Source organism: Mesoplodon mirus, assembly GCF_964341445.2.
Source record: "Mesoplodon mirus genome assembly, chromosome: 19".
Taxonomy (NCBI): Eukaryota; Metazoa; Chordata; class Mammalia; order Artiodactyla; family Ziphiidae; genus Mesoplodon; species Mesoplodon mirus.
The window spans coordinates 27,324,917-27,342,287 of NC_138995.1; the positions used below are offsets into that span (position 1 = coordinate 27,324,917).

General features: G+C 43.3%; 1 protein-coding gene across 1 annotated transcript; it reads left to right on the forward strand.

Annotated features, from left to right (window-relative positions):
- Positions 1–5,062: 5,062 nt before the first annotated feature.
- Positions 5,063–16,921, forward strand: CFAP20 (cilia and flagella associated protein 20). Its single transcript, XM_082607420.1, has 6 exons — positions 5,063–5,417; positions 13,596–13,675; positions 14,389–14,500; positions 15,324–15,512; positions 15,871–15,981; positions 16,493–16,921. The coding sequence occupies exons 1-6, from the start codon at positions 5,334–5,336 to the stop codon at positions 16,496–16,498; spliced, it is 582 nt and encodes a 193-aa protein (XP_082463546.1). The 5' UTR covers positions 5,063–5,333; the 3' UTR covers positions 16,499–16,921.
- The last annotated feature ends 450 nt before the right edge of the window (positions 16,922–17,371 follow it).

Here is a 17,371-nt window from a genome sequence, read left to right on the forward strand (position 1 = left end):
GACTGACATAAACAGATGCTGTCCACTGGATTTTAGCAAGTAACCAGGGCTTTTGTGCTCTAAAAGGGATTCTTGGAGTTCTGGGTGTTTTATATAATATCTTAGTAATTAAAGCTGTACGTTTTGGGATTTCCCTGGCGGCACAGTGGTTAAGAATCTGCCTGCCAATGCAGGGGACATGGCTTCAAGCACTGGTCCAGGAAGATCCCACATGCTGTGGAGCAACTAAGCCCTTGAGCCACAACTACTTAGCCCGTGTGCCTAGAGCCCGTGCTCTGCAACAAGAAGCCACAGCCATGAGAAACCCACGCACCAAAACGAAGAGTAGCCCCCGCTCACTGCAACTAGAGAAAGCCTGCACGCAGCAACGAAGACCCAAAGCAGCCATAAATAAATAAATAAATAAATAAAATTTTTTAAAAAAGCTGTACGTTTAAAAATCTAATTTGTCTTGTGTCTACAAATCTTGTTATAACTACAAACTGATTGGTTTTGTATGTAAATTTGAACATTTATTTTGGTTAATCTTTGATGCTCAATTAATTCAAAACTTAATGGGTTAAACCATAAACATTGCTCACATACTTAATCTAGTTTCCTTAGACAATTTCACAGTAAACCACATATTTAATCTGTTTGATTTGCACAAACACTTCCAACAGCTAATATGAAAGACCTAAAATCTGCTGAAATCTTCCTAAGCATTCAAATACTAACTATCTAAGTCTAAACTCATAGATTTAATCAATCAAACGTTGTTTACAAACTTAATTAAATTTTCTTAGCATTTTAAAACTAAAATTGCAGACCTAATTTCAAATTCCTTTAAGCATTTCAAATTAAATTCAAAGTACCATATCCTCTAATCCTCTAAATGAGTTAACTATTTCAAATATCTTAAATAACAAAATATCACAATAATTAAACTTATTCCTCTGTTTGACATGGATTACTGATATTACGAATTTGATTCACTTCCCTTAGTCTCTGTGTGTATTTTGACCCCTATCCCACCAAGGTGAGATATTCTATCTAAACGCAGGACTGTGATTCGTTCATGGTCAGAGATTCTGGGCTGGGCACAGAATTGCTTGTTGCTTCTGCAATGGTTCTACCCAAACAGCAGGTTAACAAACTAAGCCCCTTCTGTTTTTTTTTTTTTTTGGCTGTGTTGGGTCTTTGCGCGCGGGCTTTCTCTAGTTGTGTCACGCAGGGGCTATTCTTCGTTACGGTGCGGTGGCTTCTCTTGTTGCGGAGCATGGGCTCTAGGCGCTCAGGCTTCTGTAGTTGCAGCACGCAGGCTCAGTAGTTGCAGCAACTACTGCAATGGGGACCCGGAAAGTCCCCATCTATTGTTGATGGACATTTGAGTTGTTTCTAGTTTAGGGCTATTATAAATGACATTGCTAAGAACATTTCCGTACATGTCTTTTATGGACATAAGCAAGCATTTCTGTTTGGTACCCAGCATTAGAATTTCTCAGTCACAGTGTATATACACGTCTAGATTCAGTAGACATTATCAAACAGTTTTCCAAAGTGGCTGAACCAATTTACACTTCCATCAAGAAGGTATGAATGTGGGCTTCCCTGGTGGTGCAGTGGTTGAGAATCCGCCTGCCACTGCAGGGGACATGGGTTCGATCCCTGGTCCGGTAAGATCCCACATGCCGCAGAGCGACTAAGCCTGTGCGCCACAACAACTGAGCCTGCACATCACAACTACTGAAACCGCATGACGCAACTACTGAAGTCCGCGCGCCTAGAGCCCCTGCTCCACAACAAGAGAAGCCACTGCAATGAGAAGCCCACGCACTGCAACGAAGAGTAACCCCTGCTCGCCACAACCAGAGGAAGCCCGCGCACGGCAACAAAGACCCAACACAGCCAGAAATAAATAAATAAATTTATTTTTTTTAAAAAAGGTATGAATGTTCCAGTTGCTCCACCTCCTCCCTATCAGTGGCTATTGTCAGTCCTTTTAATTTTAGCCATTCTGGTTGATCTGCAGCAGTGTCTCATGATTTAAATTTGCATTTTCCTGATGACAAGATATGGTGAGCATCTTTCCATATGCTTATTGGTCATTTGAATATTTTCTTTTGTTTTTCAAAATTGGGTTTTCTGTCTTTTTCTTATTAATTTGTGGGAGTTCTTTGTATATTCTGGATAAAAGATTTTTTTTGTCTGGTGTATATATTGCACATACGTCCTCCCAGATTGTAGTATGCCTTTTTACTTTCTTAATCTTGTCTTTTAATTAACAGACTTTTAAAATTTTAATGACATTCAATTTATCAATATTTTCTTTTATGTTAGTACATTTTCTGTCCTATTTAAGAAATCTTTGTCTACCTCAAGGTCTTGAAGATATTTCTAAGGTTGTTGTTTTTAAATTAAGACCTTATTTTTGGAGCAGTTTTAGGTTCACAGTAAAATTGAGGGGAAGGTACACATTTTCTATATATTTCCTGCCCCCACACATTCATGGCCCCCATTATCAACATCCCCCACTAGAGTGGTACATTTGTTACAATTAATGAGCCTACACTGACACATAATAATCACCCAAAGTCCATAGTTTATATTAGAGTTCACTCTTTGTGTTTTACATTCTATGGGTTTGGACAAATGTATAGTGACATGTATCCATCATTATAGTATCATACAGAATGTTTTCACTGCCCTAAAAATCCTCTGTGCTCTGACTATTCATCGTTCCCCACCCCCCTACCCCTGGAAAGCACTGATCTTTTTATTGACTCCATGCCTTTTCTAGAATGTCATATAGTAGAAATCATACAGTATGTAACATTTTCATATTGGCTTCTCTCACTTAGTAGCATGCATTTAAGTTTCCTCCATGTCTTTTCATGGCTCGATAGCTCATTTCTTTTTTAGTGCTGAATAATATTCCACTGTCTGCGTGTACCAGCTTATTTAACTGTTCACCTACTGAAGGATGTCTTGGTCATTTACAAGTTTTGGCAACTTTGACTAAATCTGCTATAAACATCTGTGTACTGGTGTTGATATGGACATGAGTTTTCAACTCCTTTGGGTAAATACCAAGGAGTGGCGTTGCTGAATCCTATAAGAGTATATTTAGTTTTGTAATAAATCTCCAAGCTGTCTTCCAAAGTGACTGTACAATTTGCATTCCCACCAGCAATGAATTCCTGTTCCTGTTGTTCCACATCCTAACCAGCATATGGTGTTGTCTGCATTCAAGAGAGCAGAATTTAAAAATCCTGCAATAGACTCAGGTGCACATGAACGTCTAATGTACAGTAATTGTGTTTCCCCCTAGGATATTTTGAAAAATTTAATAACCTTAAGGGATAAATTGTTCACTGACCTGAATTATACAGAGTCCTCAGAAATCATCCAAAAATAACAGCTTTGTATAAACATTTTTGACTTTCTGCTGTAATAAGATCCATATTTTTCCTTCTGTCTGGAAATTCTGGTTGGACTGTTCACGGCATTGCCATGAGGATTAAATGATTTAATAAAGGCTAAGGAACTCTATTATATGCCTGACACAAAATAAATGCTCAATTGATGTTAGGAATTATTAGTTATTACAATGATGACATTAGTTGTTACAGTGAAGTTAGCTGCAAACTCCTTTTCTGTCAGCCACAATACCCAACACAGGTCTGAACACAGAGTAATATCCAGGTAAATGCTCAGTGAGTGACTGGTTTCCAACATTTGGGATTTCTTCCACACTTGAAATACCATAGCTTATTTTATGTCTTTTAAAAAAATGTTCTCGGGCTTCCCTGGTGGCGCAGTGGTTAAGAATCCGCCTGCCAACGCAGGAGACATGGGTTCGAGCCCTGGTCTGGGAAGATCCCACATGCCACGGACCAACTAAGACTGTGTGTCACAACTACTGAGCCTGCGCTCTAGAGCCTATGAGCCACAACTACTGAGCCCATGTGCCACAGCTAGTGAGCCTGTGCGCCTACAGCCCATGCTCCACAACAGGAGAAGCCACCACAAGGAGAAGTCCATGCACCGGGACGAAGAAGGTTAGCCCCTGCTTGCCGCAACTAGAGAAAGCCCGTGAGAAACAATGAAGACCCAACTCAGCCAAAAATAAAAATAAATTTATTAAAAAAAATTCTGAGAATTAACTGATTTTTTTAAAAAAACCAGCTGTTGATTCAACTCAACCAACTCAATTTTTTTTTTTTTTTTTTTTTTTTTTTTTTTTTTTTTGCGGTGCGGGCCTCTCACTGTTGTGGCCTCTCTCGTTGCGGAGCACAGGCTCCGGACGTGCAGGCTCAGCAGCCATGGCTCATGGGCCCAGCCGCTCCGCAGCATGTGGGATCTTCCCGGGCCGGGGCACGAACCTGTGTCCCCTGCAGCGACAGGCAGACTCTCAACCACTGCGCCACCAGGGAAGCCCTCAACTTTATTTTAATTGCATTAATTTCTGCTTTTATCCTAATATTCAGGCCTTGTTTTCAAATCATGCATTTAAGGCGATAAATTTTCCTCCAAGTATTGCTTTGACTTCATCCCACAAGTTATGTGGAGTATTCATAACGATCCTGTCAATAATTAAAGCAGATGCCTATAAGGCATTTAGCACAGTTAGTGCGCAATACTGGTTAGCTGCTTTAACCTTATCCAGTACTCAGCCAACAAGTATTTATTTGTCATTCGCAGGACACCAGGTAAGCTTATCCGAGCCACCTTCCGTGCCTTTCCTCACTTTTCTTTTGCCTTTGTAACTCCTCCTAGTCTCTTAGGGGGCGGGGCCTGGCCTCACGCGCTTTGACCCCACCCCCGCCAGGTTACCATGACACCACGTAGGTTGCTAACAACATAATCTATAATCCTGTCTCCTTCCGCTTTCTAAAAACAGCTATGGGAGAACGATGGGAAAATAGTCCCTTGGCAAAGGGGTTCTTTTCACGAGGAGGCGGAACTAGGGCGGGGCTTAAGAGCGGAAGGAACAGGAAGTCTTGTGAGCACTGTGGCGTGATTGGGCTCAGCTCCCTCAGGGGGCGGGCTCAAGTGGGCGGAGGGATCCATCGCAGGCGGCGGGCGGCCGCCGCCTCCATTTAAGGAGGGGAGAAGGGCGGGGGTGGCGGTTGCTGTGGTTTCTGTGTTGAGGTGGCTTAGTTTTTATGGGAGCTGAAGTTAACGGACGCAGCGTCCCTTGTCCAAGTCCAGCTGTCTGTGGCTACCGATTGGGAGGTCAGGAGCGCAGCGTCCCTTCTTCGGACCAGGGCCAGCCCCCTGTTTTGCCTTCGCCACTTGGTGCCCATATTTAGGTCGGCTTCGGCGCGGCTGAGGAGAAGGCCGCGGGCGAGATGTTCAAGAACACGTTCCAGAGCGGCTTCCTTTCTATCCTCTACAGCATTGGCAGCAAGCCCCTGCAAATCTGGGACAAAAAGGTCAGGGGCTGGGGGGGCGGCGGCGGGGCGGGGTCCCGGGGCTGGGCCCGGGGTAGCGGGTAGTTGTGTCGAACTGGCGCCTGGGGGAGGCCGGGCGGTCTCTGCTGTCCCCTCTCCCCAGCCTGGCGTGACTGAGGCGCGAGGTGGGGGCGTCGTGTAAGCAGCGGGGGGTGCATTGTGGGGTGGGCGTGCCTGGGGTTTAAGTGTCCTGCGGCAGTAGTGTGGTTAGGACAGTGGTCCCTCAACGCAGACTTGACTGGGCCAGTCGGTTCCTCAGCCTCGGTTTCCGCATCTATATGGTGGGGTCGATAGTGCCCGTCTCACGGCATGAAAAGCGTAAACTCACGTGAGGTTGCTTCGGGAACGCGCAGATGAAAGGAACCGCTGTGAAATGGAGCGCGCAGATGAAAGGAACCGCTGTTCACTGATTTCACAAATATTTACTGACATCCTGTGTTGTACCAGGCACTGTGCTGGGCACTAGACACAGAGCCTTTGTTCCAGGCCCCCTTACAGAGGCACAACCAGAACTCAGTTATGTTTGGGTTTCATTCATTTGCATCCTTCCTCCCACTGATCCCAGCCAAGCCGGAATTCGGTGGCCTTTGGCACCTGCTCCACACTCACTGTGACTTGGGATCTGTACTCTGCCTTCAGTGGCTGATCTCCATCAGAAAAATTGCAAAATGGTGATAGTGTTGTCTGGGTTAACAAGCTGAACGCCAGGTACAAGCCTCATCATCTTTATTCAGGCATCCACTAGCTATAACTTTCACTGACTCTGGGAGATGGTGACCCTGTCCACTTTTTGGAGGTGTTGATTGGGGGCATGTGTGCCTAGCGATCTATGAGTTGGTCTGCATTTAATTACTTTGATATTTCCTTTCTCATGCAAATTCCCAGTCATCTGTACCCTTTTTTGAATATAAGTTAATATAAAGCACTCTACATTGTAAAGCAATTATACTCCAATAAAGATGTTAAAAAAAAAAAAGAAAAAAAAAGCACTCTACATTGGAAGACAGGTGATTTAGGGTATAACCTTAGTACTGCACTCGTTCGGGGACAGTGGAGAGAGGTGGTGTGTTGAATGCTGTTTTTATAGAGAAGAATGTAGGATAATCTAAATAAGCAGTTCATTGGTAATGAGGCCAAGAATTTTGGATATCATCTCAGAACAATTCCCTGTCTTCCCTTATCCACAGATGAGGGTTTGGGGCCACATAGAGATTAGGAGAGAACATGGACAGCCTTCTGCCTGTTGCCACTAGGGAATTCTGCTTTCTGAGAGCAGCTTTGGGGATGGTGTGTTCACAATGTCATTTTTATAAGACAGTTGAAAGATCTGAATGTAATGAATTTGCCCTTATGCATGTGTGAGAAATCTGACCAGCTCTCCTCTTTCACAGTGATTCTGTCCACAAACTAGAGCTAATGCCAAGAGTTACTTATTACCCAAGAGAGCAGTTCCTTAACTGTTTTCCTACATTTTACTGAGTTTTTCAGTTCCATGGTTTTGTTCACATTGGAATAAAAAACCTTTAAACTCCGAAAGTGTACCTCTACAAAGAGAACCTGGAATGAGTGTACCTGGGAACTTTGTAAAGATGATGGCTTCTCAGCTGTGGCTTGACTTAATTTTGGACTGTCCAAAGGCAAGGAGAGAGTGGATTGTATGCCAGTTGAACTTCGGATTGTAACCAAAGTGTCAGTATGAGGCAATTGATACAGAGAATGGGGCTTGATCTAGGAGGAGAGGTTTTCAGAGCAGGTCAGAGAACTTACCAACACAAAGAATTCTAGTGGTACAGAGGCCTCAGCATTTCTATCAGGTGAAACTTTTATCAGAGTTGCCCCATTTTAACCCTCCTGGGCTTGATCTTTTGTAGTGCGTTTTATTTTTCAAATGCAGCTTTTTGAGTAGTCAACATGTTTGCACATGGAATATAAAAGCAAAGTAACCATGGTGCACTGTGTCCCTTAACAACGCCACTAGAGGTCGGATGGTACCCTAATGACATAAACCTGTGTGAAAACATTGTTAGATCGACTGGCAGGGTTACATGGAGTAAATTAAGCAGACATTTTGGCAAAGAAAACCTTTAGAGGAACACTCATTTTAAGCAAAATTCTCATAATAGTAAATGTGAATTATATGTTTCTACTCTTCTTATTTAGACCAAATTGAAAAGTGTTTATCTGTGGATTTTTCCCCCTTGAGGCAAGAGAAGGAAAGGGAGGAAAAAAGGAAAATTTGGGGCCAGATCCATAGGCTTTGGTGTATGTGTTCCTTTACTCAGCTGTATTATAAAGTCCTCAGAAAGTGTTGGGAATCCAGTCCAGAAGGGGAAACACTGGGAACTGATACTCTTATCAAAGATTTATTGAGCAACAGCTAAGTGACAGGCATTGTGTAGATTTGGGGAGATACAAAGTTAGGGAAGAGAAGGCATTTTCCCCACTCCCGTGATTCTGAATAAGGCAAAGTTGTAATAAGGGCAAAGTTTGATGGAGGGAGGGAAGGACTGTCCACATTTATCTAGAAGTGACGCTGCCCTCTGCTAGTAGGTACATATTGGCTATAAGTGCCTGTTTTTAGTTGTTACATATTTTGATTTCACAAAACTTTACTATTCTCCTTCCTGAGTTTATGGAGAGAGAATTTCTGTCATTTGTTTACGGTGAAGAGCAGTCTTTGAAAACTTAGGTTTGGCTTCATTTAGGCTCTGTGTCTCCTTATGAATATGAGGAGTGAATGCCATATTCATAATAACAGTTAATTTGCAAATTCATTTTGGGGGTGTGGCTACATTTGCAATACCTGCATTTATCTGACACTCTGAAGTTCTCAGCCCCTCCCCCATCTCATCCTTCAAATCTCAGCTTAACTTAAGTTCCCAAAGAAATAATGATTATGTCTCCTGTGTGCTCCTGTGGCACTCTATATCATGCTGAATGGCAGTTGCCTATTTATTGTATATCTCCCACTAGACTACAGGTTCCTTAGGGGGAAGAATAGTATCTTACCTTGAAACTCCAGTGCCAGAGTGTGGTCAGACACCTTGGATTTGCGTCCTGGCTCTGTCATATGTCCTGTGCTGTGTAACCTTGGGCAAGTACTCAACTACTCAGTTCTCTCATCTTGTAATCAACTTCCTTCTCATGGTTATGGAGATTAAATGAAGATGTATATAAATGCTTAGCAACAGTTATGGCACACATTATTAAATAGGGCAGGGAACTGAGGCAAATTGCTCAAGAGTAAGTGAAAAATTTATAACTGAGCCCGATATTCAGATGCCTAGGAATAGGAAGTACAGTAAGTCCAGACTTCTGAAATGAGAATAATTTAGTCAGTGTACCATGGCTTTCCCAATCCAAAACCTTAACATGGCTCTAAAGCCACACAGACTGTGGTCTGGTACCTGCTTAACTAGCTCTCCAGGCTGACGTCCCACAGGATCCCCCTTCTAGTATTGACCTCCCACTGAACTGAAAGAAGTCTGTTCTCTCCCGCTTTAGGCTTTTGTACTTGCTGGCCCCTCTGCTGGGACCCACTGCTACCCCTCTTCATTAGCCTCTAGGTCTCAGCTCAAAGGTACCTCCTCAGGTTAAGTTAATTTATATCCACTTATAGAACCTCTACTTCCTTCTCATCATACTTGAAATTAGCTTCTCAAGATCTGTATTCCTGGCTGGACAGTAAGCTTCCTGATAGAGACCTTTGTAATTTTTCAAACCAAGAGTTTAGCAGAAATTAGGGATTTCTTAATGCTCCCTTAACTTCTGGGATCAGCAAATACTACATTATTAAAGGACTTTTTATGTTTAATGTAAACATTACTTCCGGTTTGTAAAGAAAATACCAGGAGGTTCTTTTCCCACTTACACCTGTGTAAAACATGTAACTTTCAGACTTTACTGGTAATACCCTAAAAATCTACTACCTGAGATTGTTGATTCATACAGGCTTCTCTTTCTTTCTGCTCACCTTGTCTTTCTCTGCTGCTGATCCTCCCCATTCCCAAACGAAATATTAGAACCAGAGTTTTGTGGCTGTTGCTGGAAAATATTAGATTCCCATTCCCAGTTCCTAATTTTAAAAATGAACAAAATCTCTCTCCGGAAAAAAAGTTCCCACACCCTAACTTTTAATGAGCAAACCTTGTTGGTACATGTTAAATTTCTAGTAGTAGAATTGAGAGCATTTGGACATGAAAGTACTAAAACTATTTTTTTCAGATTATTCCTGGGTCAATCTGAGGATGTTATTCATTTTTCCAAAAAATAGCTTTTACTATAATTGGGCAAAGGCCTGGGTTTTAGTTACACTTGCCCTTTCAAGGCATTCTTAGGAAGAGACTGGTTAGAATACATATAATTGTCCTTACTTTAACTAAAGAGCTGTTTGCAAATGTCCAAAGTTGCCTGTCTGCTGTTTGGATAGTCCCAAGTGCCGCAAAGGGAGAGAAGCCTTTAACCCACTGGAGCCTACAAGGCCCAGGGCTTGAGACAGAGCTATACCCAGCTCTCCCCACAGAGGTCTCCCTCTGCCTGTTTTCTGACCTAGAGCCCAGCCCTAGCTCAAGGCAGAAACTTTCCTGCTGAAATGGACAGCTCTAAAGGCTTAATGTAAATTGGAACATGTGTCATTAAGACTAGGATGCCAGATGGCTGAGGGCTCAGCTGTCTGCCAGGATAGTGGGTGGAGCCACAAAAAAGAAAGGTGGGAGTAGGGAACGGATACAACTCATGTTATTTTTAAAGCACTTGACGAAATATAGAGCATTGGCCAGCTTCCTCCCTATCCCAGTAGTATTTCGCCCCCCTCAGCTTTGACCCTCCTCCCTGGGGCTTACACTGGGGGGAAAAAAAATCAGTGTTCTTTATTAGTTGTCCCAGCAACCATGGAAAGCCTGGGAGAGTGATTGCAGAAAAGGGCTTGAAGGTTCCCTTCTTGGTGCCTGCAGAGGCTGAGAACCATTCTGATTGTTAATTGCCAGTAGCCTGGGTTCTGAAGCTTCTAAAGTACCTCCACCTCATTGTTGGGGCTGGGGGTGGGGTGGGGGGGAGATCATGAAATTTAAAAATGTAAGATTGGCTTTATTTATTATCATTATTTTGGAGGAATAAAACACTCATAGGCCACACTACAGGAATGTGTCATGAAATTTAAAAAATTAGCAAGTCAAAAACAATAGGCACTTTCTAAGTTAGAGAGGGAAGTAAAATAAAACCTACTTCCACCATGTGCAATAAATGCTGACCAGTTCATTTTATCTTCATTTCAAAGCCAGGCCTGCCTAGTGGCCTCTGAACTGGAAGAAGCTAAGGAAAGGAAGTTGATGCTTTCTGAGTCCATGTGTCTTGTTATACATGTTTGTCAGAAGCTGGACTGGGGAGGGGCTTGCTTCCTGAAGACCTTTACAACTTAAGGCAGTGACAGCCAGATTGCCAGGGTGGTTGGGAGGCCTTGCCCCAAATTATCCACCTCTCTTTGTCCTTTGATCGTAGTTTTAGAGCCTAGAGAGAAGTTTAGGGATGTTTCCCACCCATATCTCTGGTTAATTGCACCCCTGGCCCCACTCCACTCTTCTTCCAGTGAATTTGTATTTACAGCCCTTTGAACTTAATAAAGAGGAAAAATCATAATTCACTAAGAAATCAACTTAATTTGATTTTAAAGCTCTGGCAGCTTGTGATATGAGAATACTTTTCTTTTTTGAGGACTGAACTTTCTCCCTGGGCAAAGCTCTATTTAGACTGTTCTCACCACTAGGCAGGTTAAAACTCTAGAGAGACTGTTGGACATTCCTTCGAAAAAGCTGCCTTTTCCTCTGGGTTCTCGTGTTTTACGGGCTATGTTAATTAATTTTGTAAGAATTAAGTTTGTGAGTGTGGTAGTTTATGTGTTGTGAAAGAAATTTCTCTTAAGAAGTAACTGACAGTCCAACTGAAAGTTAGTTTGCCTCTGGGACAGAAGTGTAAGAATACACAAAGTCTGTTTTGGCTTTTAGTCTGTTGGCTTCTGTGTGCAGTGTAAGGCATTGTTTTCTTCTGTAAAGACCTGAGTAGTCACATTTACTGGAGTGCTATAAACTTTGAGATGGGCAGAAGGCAAATGTCCGAACATTTCCTCCCTGTGAAATCTGGCTGGGTTTTCTGGAGCTGAGGGAGGCTTCCCGTGACTGTGGTCAGAGAGACCTTCCAGGATGTAAGATCTGAGGTCCCACTTACAATGTTGGATAAATTGTAACGTGTTGCCTTTTAACAATAGTAGTCTTTGGACCCTAATTACTTAATCCTTTCCATTTAACCGTCTGTTTGGTTTGTTGCATTCGGTACCTTTTTAAGAAAGAATGAAGTTATAGAGAATAATTAGTGGTATGTTATAAAATTAGTGTTTGCATCTTGTTGGGATACTGTCAGCTCTTATCAGTGTGCCTGCAACATATTATATGGAAAAATTTCTTGATGAATTCCTCCTTTACCAAGAAGTCGGCCTGATTTTCCACAGCAGCTGTGGACTAGCAAATAGAGGAGGAATATTGCCACTTTGGGAACATTTATATGGGGAATGAGGTGGGCAGTGTTGGCATGTGCTACAAGTCTTTGTGATCCAAGTCTTTGTGCTTTTAATCTCCCTTGGAAAGAGGCCCAGAATTCAAAGCAGGAGGGCATTGGATGTCGCCAGCTTTGTTTGAGAAGCACTTCAATGTGATGTTTGTGACTTGAGAATCCAGAAATGCTACACTGGCAGAAATCTGGGGCCCATCCACCCAGCATTCTGTCTCTGACAATGGGTACCAAAGGATGATTTGTGGGAAGGCATTCTTTATGCTGGTAACCTCACTGGCTTTGTGATATACCTTAGGATCTCTGGCTTCTCATAATAGCCCATGGTGGATATGTTATCCAGGAATTTTTGAAAAATCAAAATATTTGAATGCTTAGTTTATGCCTAGCAGAGTACTAAGCATTATAGAACTCTTCAGCCCTAACAGTCCAGCCCTGTCTCAGAAGTGCCTTTGCATGTCTCTGCTCTGTCCATATAAGGTGCTTGGGTGTAATGCTTGAAGATAATTGTGCTTCCCTAAATATGTTTTGAGAGGAGGAATCCGTATCGAATGTTGATTCCTCTCCATCATATTGTCCCTACATATGCAGCAAACAATGCAAAACAATGTCGGATGAAGTGCTAAATTATGTAGTCTAGGCTACATGAGCAAGAAGAATGAATCAGAGAGAAGAGAGGTCAGTGTAGGCTGAAAATGCTAAAGAAGGCTTCTGTGTGTGGCACAGATGGGACTTGAATTCATACTTGAAAAAGTAGAAACTTCGGGAAAAGAAGATAAGGAAGCATGAAGTAGGAGTAAACCTGGGGTAGTAATACGTTCGTTTTCTGGTTGCTACCCTCCCTCTCAGTGACACTCAGCATTTGGCCTTTCTGGCCAGAGAACTATGTGAGGCAGTGTAGGGCAGTGGAAAGCCTGGTCGTTAATCCTGCCCCTCTTACTTAGGGTCTGTCATCTGCACTCCCTGAGTGTCAGTGTCCACGTCTGTAAAGTGGAAACAACATCAACAACCTTGTGATTTTTGTTGTTGTTAGGACTGAGCTCGTTGTTGTTAGGAATGTTCCTAGTGTATAGTAGATGCTTGGTAAACGTTAGCTGGATCTAAATTGAGTTGCTTTCTTTGGGAAGAAATTTGTCCTGATTTATAGGTTGCCAAATTGCCTGCAACTCCTGTGGTGGCTGATTGGGCCCTGTATAGAGGTAATAGTATGGCTTACTTTCACATATTGTGTCACAAACTTCTGTGTTATGCCCTTTGGGCTTCTGTGGTTTTCTTTAAATCAGGGGTCCCCAACCCCTGGGCCGCGGACCGGTACTGGTCCGCTGCCTGTTTGGAACTGGGCCACACAGCAGGAGGTAAGCGGCGGGCGAGCCGGGGAAGCTTCATCTGCCGCTCTGCATTGCTCGCATTATCGCCTGAACCGCCATATCCCTGGTCCCACCCCCAACCCTGGTCCGTGGAAAAATTGTCTTCCACACAACCGGTCCCTGGTGCCGAAGAGGTTGGGGACCGCTGCTTTAAATAGTCCCATTCAGCCTTCAAAATCTTAACAGTTATTTGTCGATATTTCAGTACTAACCAGTTTAATTTCATCCCTTGTAGGTACGGAATGGCCACATCAAAAGAATCACTGATAATGACATCCAGTCCCTGGTGCTAGAGATTGAAGGAACAAATGTCAGGTAGGTTGCCACTCTGTTCTCCCAGAGACGTGGAATGCCAAGAGGTAGTACATCATAGAGGTTAATAGCATGGACTGCAGAGTCAGACTGCCTGGTGTGAATCCAACTCTGCTACTTAGAGCTCACCTTGGGCAGGTTACTTAATCCCCCAGGCTTTAGTTTCCTCACCTGTGAAATAGGCAAAATAACAGTACATCTTCCTTGTAGAATTATTTTGAAGATTAAGTAAGTGAATGTGTATAAAACACTTAAAACCTGCTTAGCACTTAGTCAGTGCTGTATAAGTCTTAGTTATTAATATTTAACCCAGATGTGTTTATGTGGAGGTATGTGTTTACAGTAATCATCCAGTGGGTGGCCAGGGTAGTTTTCAGTGTTACAATGGTCTTAGTTTTGGTTTTCTGTCATTTGATAGTTTCTTAGACCAGAATTAAATCTTTTTTTCACTGGAAGAACTTCCAGATCCATGGGTCTGGCTTTGTTTTTCATATAGTTTATTGTTGATGTCTAGTGCTATGTTAAGTTTTTGTTTCAGAGTCCAGCACTTTTTTTAACGCATTAGCTTAACTTAAGGGTTGAGGGATCATTGGATGACATATCTGGATCCTTTAGATCTGCCTTCCAATTTATCCTCTTGGACTGAGTGTTATTGCTGTGCATACCACAAAGGAAAAGACGAGTAGTGTGTTTATGGGTGTTTCCTCTTTCTACAGCACCACATATATCACATGTCCTGCAGACCCAAAGAAAACATTGGGAATTAAACTTCCCTTCCTTGTCATGATTATCAAAAACCTGAAGAAATATTTTACCTTTGAAGTACAGGTAAGTATGTGCACATGAATCCCTACACTCTTGGCTGTACCAAAGAGGTGTCCTGTCAATTTATAGGAAAAAAGTGGCCGCAGAAAAGTGTCTTTATCCTTTTGTATGCGTTCTTTTCTGCCTCTGCCGTATACCTGATGCAACCATTTTTTTTTTTTGCGGTACGCGGGCCTCTCGTTGTGGCCTCTCCTGCCGCGGAGCACAGGCTCTGGACGCGCAGGCTCAGCGGCCATGGCTCACGGGCCCAGCCGCTCCGCGGCATGTGGGATCTTCCCGGACCAGGGCACGAACCCGTGTCCCCTGCATCGGCAGGCGGACTCTCTACCACTGCGCCACCAGGGAAGCCCGCAACCATTATTATTATGGCATAATTTTGGTATTATCAATCAAAGTTTAATGCCAAGTTTTAAAAGAAACAGTAAGCATCTAGAAAATCTAATCAATAGCTACAAGAGTTCAAAGCTTGAGGGTTAGAGTAGTGTCCATTTGGGAAGTTACTATTTAATACTGGGCTATTGTTGGTCTCAAGTCTAGCTTTTTTAATTTTTCAAAGGGAAGAATGTTTATGGAATCATGCTATGGTCTGGGGGCCTGATGCATGTGTCATATGTCATAAGCAGCTGGTGTTGTCTTGGCAACAGACAAGATAAACTAGCTACTTCCGGGCCGTCTGCATCCAGTGTGACCTGTACGTGGTTTGTTTATTCTCCCTTGGGTCTCGGCCTTGGGAAATCAGGCTGTGGGAGTTTCAAGTCCTTGTCTTATCAAGGTTGTTTGCTTCTTCCAAGATGGAGTTAATGTCATTCTTCTCTATATTTCATAGGTACTAGATGACAAGAATGTGCGTCGGCGGTTTCGGGCAAGTAACTACCAGAGCACCACCAGGGTCAAACCCTTCATCTGTACCATGCCCATGCGGCTGGATGACGGCTGGAACCAGATTCAGTTCAACCTGTCGGACTTCACTCGGCGGGCATATGGCACAAATTACATTGAGACCCTCAGGGTGCAGGTACTGGCTCCTTTTCCAGATGGAGCCCCATATCGGAAAGGGGTCTAGGCTTTGTTTGTTACTGGCTTGTGACCCAGGTGACAAAACAGTGTGGGTTTCGGGCTGAAGTTCCCAAGTCACTGTCCAGGGGGCTTTCACCTCAGAGAGGCCCAGGACCTACTCAGGAATCTGCTCAGATACAGTGGGAGAATACAGCAAGTAAAATCTCCCTCTTGTCAGAATCTACCCCTAAGCCACGCTGAGGAGATGCCAAAGAGGTGAAACTTTGACAGCACCATGCGGGGGGGGCTCAAGGAAAATCAGGAGAAGAGGAAAGACAATCATATTTTGAGACTTATTTTAAGTCTTGTATCCACAGATCCATGCAAACTGTCGCATCCGACGGGTTTACTTCTCAGACAGACTCTACTCAGAAGACGAACTGCCAGCAGAGTTCAAACTGTATCTCCCAGTTCAGAATAAGGCAAAGGTAAGCCAGCTTTCCTCAGAGGAAGGCCAGCCGGTGAGCTGGAGAAGCTCTGCCCCTGGCAAGTGCTCTGTTCTACAAGTTCAGCTGCGGAGCCCCTCTCTGTCGCCGTGGAGTCTGGAGGACTGTTACATCAGAAGGTCTTAGGTCTTCCACCACCAGTGCTGAATCCGGAGTGAGCGCCCATGAAATGTTCTGTTATTGCCGTCTCACCTCCGTGGAGTGATACTGCCCCTCCTGGGGGGCATCCTGCTGCTTCCTGCTCCCAGGCCTTCCTCGCAGAATATCTCCATCTGAACCTCTTCATCAGCCCCACATTACTATCAGCCGATCTGTCCCCTCTGACACGACGATGGGTGCTTACATGCCTGCCCACTGGTGACACACATGTATCTCCCCACAGTCCAGCATCCCCTTGAGTGTCACTAGAGGTAGGGGGTCAGTGGTACTGACCGTCTGTTTTCTAATAACTTAAACTGATGCCTTTTTCTATTTTTTTTTCTTTCCCCTCCAGCAATAACTGGAATGCAACTCAAGGGATAGACCCTGGATGTGACTCTTAGTTTAAAAAGGAAACTATCTGGAGGACAATGCAAAAAACAAATATTTATATTAGTTCACTGTGCTGCGGTTCTTTTACCTACTCCTTGGCGTCCCTGGTCATGGCTACCAGTGACTGTGCCATGCATTGTAAGTACAGTGGGGGATAAGCTGTCCTTTGATACATGAATCGCCAGAGTTTATCTTGCTGCCTGCCTCAGTGTGTGGGGAGATACATTTACCGTGAACTTACAGAATTAAAGATGTCCTGTAAAGGCAATTTCAGACCAATGTTTCTTCCTATGGTTTTTTCTTTGTTTTATATATTATCTAAATATATGCATATGCTGTGTAATACTCATAATCCGGAAATGAATAAAATGTTATATTCTTGGTTTGTAAATTTGTTCTTAGTTTGTGTCTTTTTTAATGGTGACATTTCTCTTTCTTTATGGTATGAAAATAGAACTCTTTCCAAAGAACATCCCATACATTCATGCTGTGAAATAGCTTACAATAAGCACTTGAAGAACAAGACATCTATAATAGATAATGATTTGGAACAACTTCCAAGAGAAACTAAATGGAAAGAAACTGAATAGTGTATCACCAGTAGAATCGTCTTACTGAGGGGTGGGTCCCAAGTGGAGCTTTAGGCAAGACGGCATATATTCCAGATTGCTCTTAAACACCGTAGGAAGGTGTCTTGTTGGAGCCTCTCTTGCCCTTTTGTAACAATCAGCACATCTAGTGTTCCTCAGCGTTGGAACAGATCACCCTCTCCCAACCTGAGCTCCAGATGAAGTACTTGCCTTGAATTTAGGGACTTGAAGGAAAAATGTTTCTTTAAGCA